The sequence below is a fragment of the Pediculus humanus genome, genomic scaffold, assembly GCF_000006295.1.
Source record: "Pediculus humanus corporis 1103172107399 genomic scaffold, whole genome shotgun sequence".
Classification (NCBI taxonomy): domain Eukaryota; kingdom Metazoa; phylum Arthropoda; class Insecta; order Psocodea; family Pediculidae; genus Pediculus; species Pediculus humanus.
Genome location: NW_002987024.1, coordinates 210,664 through 221,731, shown reverse-complemented (window position 1 = coordinate 221,731; position 11,068 = coordinate 210,664). Strand labels below are relative to the sequence as shown.

Sequence of the window (11,068 nt, the reverse complement as noted above, 5' to 3'; positions counted from 1 at the left end):
TTGCAAATGTCGATCTAATGTTTTTGGCATAGGAGGAGTTTGAAATTAAAATTCACGTTGTTTTCTCCCCCCCAAAAATGAGCGCTGTGAAATACGTTTAGGAATTTTAGTTGGGTAGTGGTTTCGGCTGAGTCCCCCGCACTCTCCCTGCTACCGAATGGGAAGGTTAGTGCTAAAAATTAACAAAAAAAAAAAAAAAAAAATGGAAAAAAAATATCAATAAATTTTATTTTTTAACGAGAATAAAAATTTTTATTTTGTTTTAATTAACGCAAGTTACAATAAACTAATTAAATTAATATTCGGACAATTGGTGACTAAATAATTTTAAATAACAATTTAATTATTTTCATTTTATTCCTTCATCGTAAATGAGCATCATTTTAAAATGAAAAAAAAAAATTATTTATTTATTTTAATTAATTATTTTATAATTGGTAACTCAAATTTATCGCATATTTCACGACATTTACATATCTAACTTTATTATATTTTTATTTTAAACATACACAAAATAATTTTTCAAATTATTACATAAAAAATAATTTTTTTTAAAAAAAAAAATTATAATAAATAAACAATGATTATTATTTAAATAATTAATGAGCAACAAAAAAAATTAAAAAAAAAAAAAAAATTACAATGAATATAAAACGATTCCGATAAATAAAAAAAAAAAAAAAAACAAAAAAAATTATAATTTATTATTTTATTTTTTTTAATTACAAAATCAAATAATTTTTTTTTTTAATTTTTATTTAAATAATTAATATAAAATATTAAAAAAAAAAAAAATTAACTTAAAATAAATAAATATACACCACACGCAACGGTCAAATCATCATTTCATTTATTCCAGTTTAAAAATTAAAAAAAAAAAAACAATTTAATTTAATTTAAACGTGACCAAAAAAATTTTTTTTTTGTATAAGAAACAAAAAAAAAAAAAAAAAAAGGTAAACATTTATACACATTAAAATATATAAATAATTAATTAATTAATTAAATTAAATATTGCAAACCAGTAACAAACAAATTATTTGTTCAATAAATTGACAAGCAGCTCCGGCATCATTTACAAACTAAAACATTTTTTTTTTTTTTACATTAAAATTAAATTTCTTTTTTTTCCCCCCCCCCCCCCCCCCCTAAATATTAATAATAATAATAATAATAATAAAAACAAAAATAAAAATTAATTTTTTTTATTTTTCTTTCCATTCCTTTCCTCTCCTTTCTTTCTTTTTACATACGTTGATTTTTTTTTTTTTTTTTGATTATAACTCTTTGTCTAATTTTTTTTTTTTTTTGTTACTTTAATTAAATATAATTTTAATTTACTAAATTTTTAATTTGAAAATAAATTTTGCTGATTTGTATCGTTTTCGAAATCGCTCCAAGCGTTATTCAATTCGACAAAAATCAATTTTGCGATATTTTCATATTCTGTTCCGACGAGCTGAAACAAACCAAAAAAAAATTAATAAACTCATATTGAAGAGTGATAAGAATCACGTCGAAAAGCCATCATGTTATCATATCAGCCACAAACCTTATCCGGATGAACTGCCAAACATGCTTTCCTGTAGGCTTTTTTGACGTCAGACGAAGATACCAACTGCGACATGTCGACACCTTTCCATTTGCAATCCTCCCAAAGGACAGAATTTATCGAACAAAGCAATGCTCGAATGTTTCCCTTTTTCCCTTCGGTCCATTCGTAAATCTGTAAAATTTTTTCTTTTTTAAAAAGTGAATTTGAATTAAAAAATGAAGAGAGGAGTGAGAAAAAAACCTACCTTCATCCTATCGGGATCTAATTCTTTTACGAGATCCTCTTTCCTTAATTCGTTCATCGTTCTCGGACCCGTGTCTTTCTTAGAAGCAAATTCGTAACCTTGTGACCCTAGCAAATCTCCGAAAACGTCAGAACTAGTTTTCCCACCCTTTTCCGTATTTTGTTTTTTTGTAAAAGCCGAATCGAAATGAGATCTGCTGTAATCGGGAGCGCGATTTTCCGTCGTAGCGGATTTTGCATTGTGCAATGGAGTACCTGAAATCGACAGTTGCACATTATTAATAACTGCTCTTTGAATTCGATAATTTTCAAAAAATTTAAATTCGTCATCAGTCCTACCTCCGGGACTTTTGGTCGTTGGATTGTTTTGAGGAACGCCGAATGTTTGAGTCGGTAACTTATGAATCGGAGATTGAATGTTTGGAGATCCATTTATCGGTGTAACCGGTTTGGAATTGCTTGTGGGAATGTTAAGGTTTGAGACAAAATTTCCTATAATGATAATAAAATAATAATAATAAAAATAATCAATAGAAAGGAAAAATATAATCATTTATCACTTACCAAGATCCGCAAAGGGATCTTTATTTTTTTGCTCTAAATTAGGAGTGCTCGCATTCCTTGTTAAACCGCTTGAATTTACGAATAAATTATTTTGTGGCAAACGTATTTGCTCATCTGTAGTACAATCCAGCTATAAATTTAAACAATAATTCACAATATGTATATTTAATTTAAAAAAAAAAAAAAAGAAACTATGATCAAAAATAATTTAATTAAACATTTCAATTTATTATTACAAATAGTTAATACCAAAGTGTTTGCTGACACGGATTTTTCGCTACCGAAAGGATCAAAAATGACGTCACTTTTAACACTACTTTGATTCTTGCTCTCCGACTTTGTATCGAATAAATCGCTTAACTCGTGAAACCTCGGATTGAAAGAACTACTGGTACTGCTTTCGGTTGCATTTTCATTATCCAAACTTAAACCTAATAGATCCACACTTTCTTGCCTGAAAGTAATATCACTTAATTACCCTATCACTAAAATACAAGAAGAAAAAAAAAATATTTAAATAAAAGTTCGATTAAATTACTTCTTGATTTCTGGCACTGGTTTGTCCGATTGTATAAGATTATCAGTGAATTCTGAATTTTTCAACACCTCGCCATCTTTTTTATCAATTTTTTTATTGACAAAAGATGGAGGTGGAGGTCTTGATGGTGCAACATTTTCAGGTTTACGAGAAGTCGACGGTTTCAAAACTGAAATGATACCAAAAAAAAAAAAAATGTTTCTACACTTGCTAATAATTATTTATAATAATAACTTTAAGTTTTTTTTCATACCAAAGCTTTCGATAGTTTCTTCCATTTCGAGTGAATTAGCAAACAGCAAAACGGGATTTATTTTTTTTGGCGCAGTCCAAGGCGTTGGACGCGAATCTTGAGAATAATCACAAACAAATATATTAACCGTGACGGTGAATTTCTGTTGATATTGTTCTTCTCCGGCTAAATCATCCAACTCGTTCCTTAAATTAAAATACATATATTTTAAAATGAAGGAACGTATATATATTTATTTCTCATTGATTCGAAAAATTTTCACGTACTTTGCAAACTTTATACTTGTATCCTCTTCTGGAATGAAACCCGTGTGAAACTGAAACTGACATATTTTATGACCCGTGGGTTTTCCCGAAGACATCATTCCACCCAAATTTTGCCTCGCGTGAAAAACGGATAAAGTTATATCTCCGCAAACGGTTAAATTTAAAGGAATTATAACCTGAAAAAAAAAATGTATAAATATTTCTAGATGTTGAATATTAAAATAACGTAAATTGTTATGTAAGGAATCGCACGTACTTTTCCTTCGGCTATGTTAAATAACCTCATTCGGTCATAATCCACTCGAGTAGTCTTTACTTTCTCATCTCCTTGATATAAATCAATATAAGGCCTGCATCCATCCCTAAAAAAAAAAAAAAAAAAAATAAAATAATTTTTAAAATTAACTTTTTAATTTATAATTATTAATTAACGTAACGGGATTTTTTTGTAATTACCTTAGCTTAGTGAAAAGTGGGACCGGTTGCAAAATCACTGATACAATAGTTACTGGCTGCGTGTGAGGATGAACTGATGATGGATTTTTGATGATTTGACTAAAATATCTCAAATACCTAAGAGATGAAATAATTTTAACTGACCGGATTAAGAAATATTCATCAATTAAATTTAATAAATAAATGTCTAATATACCTTATTTCTGACGGTTGCAACTCGGGAGGAGCTCTTTTAACTGCAAACATTTGTAAAGCATCTTCAAATCTTTCCATAATTTCACAGAACAATAGTAAAGCGCAAAAGAAAACTGCCGAACTAGCTTTTCCATCCTAAGAAAAATCATTTTCAAATTCATTAGTTAAACGTACAGTAATATAAAATTTTATTTAAAAAGAAAAAATAAATAAATAAAAACTTACTGTGCAATGTATAACTATAACGTTTTTTTCGTTTTTATCCAAAAATTTAATAGCATCTAAACACAGATTATATAAAGCATGAAGTGATGGAACTTTTTTAAAGGTTCCGAAAGGGCATTCGACTACCTAAAATTTAAAAAATTAAATTTAATCATCCTACGGAAAATTTCGTGTTTAAAAAGGCACTTTAAAAAGTTTTTTTTTATTTCAAAATAATGTTTGTTTACCCTTCCAATTCCCAGTCTCATCGGAGGATAACTTCTACCCGATAAGTTGTACACGGTGTACCTTCCACCGGAATACCTTGCATCGAGAAATGCTTTTACGTCATCTATATGATTACTTTTATAAGCAGATTCAATACCGTCTGCAGGAAATGGCATTATTATGATTCTTGAAGTTACATAAGAAATGTCGAGATCAGACCTGGTTATGGTCCTGAAATATAATTTTTTTTTTTTTTTTTTACTTAGCATTCATAATGAACGATAAATCCTTCTTTTACTTATGGTAAAATTAGTGTATCACTTACTGCTGTACCGTTTGCATAACTTTATACTAGTGTCCTTTAAATTTTCAAAAAGATCCCGCGCCACTTTTATAGTGGAAAACAAACCACTCTCTGGCTTAACAGGGTGGCTTCTCATATGACTAGGTCCTTCAGAACTCGTAGGATTGGGTAATCTGCAAAAAATTTTATTAATTTATTAAATTAATAAATGTTATTTTTTAAATTACTTTTAAGTTTTACCTCTGTGTTATTTTTTTATAATACTTTTTATAATTGTTGATATTTACTTTAACTTACCGAGGAGACTCTGAAACTTGAGAAGAGCTTAAATTAGTAGAATGTGTCATGGGTGCAGGTGGCTTTGTTGTTTTTATTGATTTAGTTGGGTCACTAGGTACTACAAAAGCTAAAGCAAAATTAAAAATTACTCAGTATGATACAGTATGTAAATACAGATGTTCATTACGTAATCAAATCAAACAAGAAAAAATTCTTTTTTTTTTCCCTCAAATTTTACCTTCCAAATTTAATGATTCTGTTAATTTAAAATTGTTACATTCACTTATCGAAGCCAGCCTCTCCAACAAGTCATTAACTGATAACCTCGTTTCAGGATTCACTTGCAGACATCCTCCTACGAAAGAAAGTAATCAATTTAAAATAAATTAAAACCAAGAATAAGTTTTTTTCTATATGTAATAAAATTATAAAAAAACTTAAGTTTTACTTACTAATGAGATCATAAAAAGGAGAATATTTTGAATCACCAGAAGGAATATTGCAATTTGCATTAAGTATTTTTAATTTGGCTGAATCGCTAAAAGGATGAGTCATAAAGCACAGGGTATACAGAATACAGCCTAGGGCCCAAATGTCACAGGGTGTACCTATAGGATAGTTATTCCAAGTATCTATCATCTCAGGAGCCCTATACATAGGAGTAGTAAATTTAGCCATCTGTAAAAAAATATTAATGAAATTAATACAATTTACTCACAATGATGTAAAATACAGTAATAGTAAGAAAAAAAAAAAAAAAAAACCAAAGCATACATACATCATCTTCTAATAATGAATGCTGACCAGCAGACCATAATGAATCAGGTTGATGCACTTTAAGTGTACAACTTCCAAAGTCACAAAGTTTTATTGTGTTATCATTGCTAATTAATAAATTTTCTATCTAAAAAGATGCAACTTATTTATACAATCATAATTTATTTTAAAATATAAAACTTTATTTAATTTTTATAATTTAAAAATTATTTTAATTTTAATTAGTTTATTACTCAAACCTTTAAATCCCTGTGGATAACAGGTGGAACTTGAGAATGCATGTGTTGAACTGCTTTGCATATTTGCCAAAAAATTTTGCATACTGTATCGGGAGAAAAGGGGGTTGTTCTATTACTTAAAACATCTACTAAACTTCCTTTACAAAGTTCAGTTAAAATGAGATATTCATTTTTCCCATGTGATGATGAACTTTTATCTATAGAAGCTGCAGCTAAGTACTGAATAATATTAGGATGACCAGATAACTTTTTTAATATATTTATTTCTTCTAAAACAATAGCATTACTCTCAGGGTCAGTTGCAAATAATCTCTGTAAAATACATTTCAACATTAGACAAGATTTAATTAAAACACACATTTAAAATTTTTACATAGGTAAAATCTAACCTTAAGAGCATATTCTTTCCCTGAATTGGGATCTTGAACTATGTAAACAAAAGCTGAAGCACCTGAAACACAAAACAAAATTAATTTAGTCTCCGAAAAATATCAGAATTTATGACCACAAATTTTTTTTAACGAAAATTCAACAGTCAAATAAATTATGAGTAATTTACTATGTAAATATTTCAAAAAAATTGTTAGAGTAATTTAAATTTAAATTTAAAACCTCTCACTAGAAAATTTTGACATGAGTAATTTTAAAAATTTGAACTTATTGTTATTGGCAACAAAAGAAAACGATTTTTGGAAAAAAAAAAAAAAAATTCAAAAAGGAATTGTGTAAAGTTATTCAATTTAAAACATACAATATCCAGCCTTTGTAATTTTAATAGACAAAAACGGTTTTTAAAATATATTATTTACCTTCAGCTATGAGTTTTTTAACAATAAGTTTAACATTTCCTATTTCGACAACTTGACCCACAAATTCATTACTACTTTCTGAACCATTACTATTAAAATATCCAAAAGCAGATTTAAATAAATCCGACATTTTTTTCTATAAGTGATTAAATAAAATTAAAATACATAGGACGCCATTTTTAATTGCAACTGCGCATGTCTTGCCCAATTTTTTTTTCCAGCACATTATCTAATGTATTATTAAAAAAATTTAATAATTATCCAATGTTAAATAATCAAAAGGCGCAAATGCATTTTTTATAAAAAAAAATTTTTATTATGCTTTTACGAGTAGTATTTACGATGCTATGTACAACATGTCGTTAAAAATTTTTTTAGAGTATTCGCAATTATTAAAAATATCCGTAAAATCACTATTTTAAGTACAAATACATAAATGAGAATTATTAATTTTAATTAATGTTTTTATATATAAATATCAATAAATAAATATTGAATCGCACAAATACTTGACATTTTAACTTTTTTTTTTTTTGTTTTTGTAAATGAGATTTTATAAATCAAAATTTTATTAATGGAAAAAAAAAAAATAAGCAGTTATCGTTTGAATAATGGATCCCAATTCAGAAACAATGGCCTTTATTTAACAACGATTCCATTATGAACAGTTAAAAAAAAAAAACAGTGTTAAATAGGAACAAAAGATTTATAAATTAAATAATTTACTTTTGATATCACAGGCAATTGTAAATTGCTTTAGATAGTCTGATAATTTTTAACATTCAGTTAAGTGTTCAAAAGATATTTTATTCTTTTTTAGTTTTTTTTTTTTAATTTCATTTTAAAAAATTATTCAGTTACGTATTTTTAATTTTCATTTTATAATAAAATCGTTTTATAATAAAAAAATCTAATCGGTAGATTATAGATTTATACAGATTAAGAGCATTAAAAAATTTTTAATAGAATTTTAAAAATTTCCATTTTATAAACTTTTAAAGTTTTGATAATAAAAGAGACAACATATGAAAATATTATAAAATTATAATTTTAAAAAATTTTTTAAAATCATTTTTATATAGTGTAAAAAACAAAAAAAAAATTTATATTGAGATTAAAATTATAATCTGAAATTTCCCACCATAAAGATAAAACCAATGAAGTAAACAATCTGACCCAAAAACTTTCAGTTACAAGCATTTTAAATTTTTTTTTTTTTAATACATAAAATATTATGATTTTTTAGATATGACCGATTCAGGTTTAGAAAAAAAATTAAATGAAATTGCTGTGGAAAATTTTAGAAAATATTTAAGAATTCCATCTGTTCAACCTAATGTTAATTATGGTAATATAATAGCTTTAATTTTCTTTTTTTTCTTTCATAATTTTTCTAAAGGTTAAATTAATGATAATTTTTTAGAATCCTAATAAAATAAAAAATAAAAATAATTTTTGCAGAAGAATGTGTAAAGTTTTTAACTCAACAGGGAAAAGAATTAAATTTGGATGTGAAAATTTTCGAAATAGTTAAAAACAAACCAATTGTTATACTAACAAAAAGAGGAACAAATTCTAGATTGCCATCAATTTTGTTAAATTCTCATATGGATGTTGTTCCCGTTTTCCCAGTATGACAACAAATACATCTTTGTAAGATTTATTTTTACAAATTTATATTTAATAATTTAAATTTACTTACCTTGTAAAGGAATTTTGGAAATATGGTCCTTTCGATGCTAATGTCGATGAAAATGGTAATATTTATGGAAGAGGTGCTCAAGACATGAAATGTGTTGCCATACAATATTTAGAAGCATTAAGGAGATTAATAAGAAAAAATGTACAATTTAAAAGAGATATTCATTTGTCATTTGTTCCTGGTGAGATTTTTATGGATATTAAAAGGCATTTTAACAATCAAAATTAAAAATCATTAAGGTTATTTAAATGTGTTTAATTTCAGATGAAGAAATCGGAGGAATCGATGGAATGAAAAAATTTGTTTACACGAGTGATTTTACTGAATTGAATGTTGGTTTCGCTTTAGATGAAGGGTATTCAAGTCCAACATCAACTGTTTATGTATTTAATGCAGAAAGAAATATTTGGCGTAAGAATTTCATTATATTAATTAATATTTAAAAGTAAAATAATCATCATTTGAATTATTTAATTAAAAATTATAATGCTGCTTTGTAAATTAGAAACAATCGATTGATAATTGTAACACAATTTTTTTTAAAAATATTGTAATGGTGGTTTGAAAAAAGTACGACAATGTTACATAAATATTTTTTTTTAAATTTATGCTTTTATGGAAAGTTTATCAAAAAGTAAACATTTTGATTATACAATGCATTCATTTAAATTGAAAAAAAAAAATTTTCATTCATTTTCATTTTTTTGTTTGCATTTTTAGAAATTGAATTTATATGTTCTGGTTCAGAAGGTCATGGATCACTCCTTTTGGAAAATACGGCAGGAGAAAAAATGGAAAAATTAATAAGTAAAATAATGAGTTTTCGACAAACACAAGTTGAAAAGTTAAAATTAAATAATAATTTGACAATCGGAGATGTAACAACGGTTAATTTAACAATGTTAAAAGTAAATTTCAATATTCAAGTACAATTTAAACATTATTCAAAGAAGAAAAAATTAAAATTTAATGTTTTTTTGTGGTTAGGGTGGAGTAGAAGCAAACGTTATTCCTCCTCGATTGAGTGCCACATTTGATTTTCGTTTATCATTAGATGTTGATCTTGTTGATTTTGAAAATCAAATTAAAAAATGGATAAAAGACTCAGGGGATGGTATAGAAATGAAATGGATACAAAAAAATTCAAGAATAAATCCGACAAAAGTTGATGAATCAAATTTATTTTGGATGAAAATAAAAGAACAATTTGATTTGATGTAAAATATTATTATTATTATTTATCACGTTTTACTTTTTTTTTCGAAAATTCATTTATATAAAATAATTACAGGAACATAAAATACAAAATATCCACATTTCCAGGTGGAACAGATGGAAGATACTGCAGAGAAGTAAATTCTCTTCATTTTTTATCAATTCTTATGCTTATCTTCATATTTAATGGATTAACTATAATCTTAATCCCTTTTTTTTCAGGTGGGAATACCCGTTATTGGATTATCACCGATTATGAACACTCCCGTATTGTTACACGCTCACGATGAATTTCTCAATAAGGATATTTTTATTAAAGGTATCGATATTTACGAAAAGTTGATACCTGCAATTGCAAATCAAGTTTAATTATTATTATTATTGTTATTTAATAAATTTAACAATCGATCAAAAGTGCCTCCGTATTACATTATATATATATATAGTTTGTTATTATTATTATTTTTTTATATAAAATGTTATTATATGAAAAAAATTTATTTTATTTATATTATTAAAATTATAGAAAAAAAAAAAAAAAAATCAATTTATTTTTTTTATTTATCACACATGCACACACGCACTCACACACCTAAAAAAAAAAATTATTAATTTAAGGAAGGATATTAGAAAAAAAGAAAGAAAGAAAGAAAGAAGGAAAATTTGATTTTTTAAAAAAAATATTTTTAATGTAAAAAAAGAGATTCAGTGTAAACAAAGTTATATAAAAATAACTTAAATCTAAGTTTGTACATTTCTGGAAATCTTAGGCTAATATTTTCTTATTTTTTTTTATTTAAAAAAAAACGTACTTATAAGATCATACATTTCCCCCTCCCTTCCTCCCCACATTCCTCCCCAACACACACGTTTTTCCACCCCACCCCACCCCACCCCCCCTCGCGCCTCTGAATATATAAAATTTTTAGACAAAAGGCATTACTAGAAGTATGCTATTGATAATTTACATATTACAACAAACAAACAGAAAAAAAATTAATTAATTTTATAATAAAAAATAAAAAAAAAAAAAATTTTCATTTGTGAACAGAAAAAATGAAAAAAAAAAAATGAAAAATATTTTTTTTTTTTTTAAATATAATTTTAACATCAAAATCTAAAAAAAAAAAGAAAAGAATCAAACAAAAGAAAAAAGTTTTGTAAATAATTTTTTAATTTCAAAATAAATTATTATTATTATTATTATTACTCCGAATTAATAAAAAAATATATATATATAA

At 25.7% G+C, this 11,068-nt stretch overlaps 2 protein-coding genes across 2 annotated transcripts; one reads left to right on the top strand and one right to left on the bottom strand.

The window, feature by feature from the left end:
- Nucleotides 1-1,348: 1,348 nt before the first annotated feature.
- Phum_PHUM047670 (Cyclin G-associated kinase, putative) lies at nt 1,349-6,143 on the bottom strand (the record flags this gene model as incomplete). The annotated part of the gene is made up of 21 exons (XM_002423250.1): nt 1,349-1,459; nt 1,553-1,726; nt 1,800-2,053; nt 2,147-2,290; nt 2,363-2,471; nt 2,555-2,807; nt 2,901-2,968; nt 3,002-3,069; nt 3,154-3,338; nt 3,420-3,595; nt 3,676-3,781; nt 3,876-3,992; nt 4,072-4,205; nt 4,296-4,421; nt 4,523-4,733; nt 4,824-4,946; nt 5,104-5,212; nt 5,324-5,440; nt 5,538-5,763; nt 5,864-5,989; nt 6,102-6,143. 21 exons carry the CDS (start codon nt 6,141-6,143, stop codon nt 1,349-1,351), a joined length of 2,979 nt encoding a protein of 992 aa, XP_002423295.1.
- Nucleotides 6,144-8,158: 2,015 nt separating this feature from the next.
- Phum_PHUM047660 (Aminoacylase-1, putative) lies at nt 8,159-10,196 on the top strand (the record flags this gene model as incomplete). Its single annotated transcript, XM_002423249.1, has 8 exons — nt 8,159-8,258; nt 8,372-8,541; nt 8,622-8,793; nt 8,877-9,023; nt 9,333-9,520; nt 9,600-9,829; nt 9,904-9,964; nt 10,050-10,196. 8 exons carry the CDS (start codon nt 8,159-8,161, stop codon nt 10,194-10,196), a joined length of 1,215 nt encoding a protein of 404 aa, XP_002423294.1.
- Between the last annotated feature and the right edge of the window lie 872 nt (nt 10,197-11,068).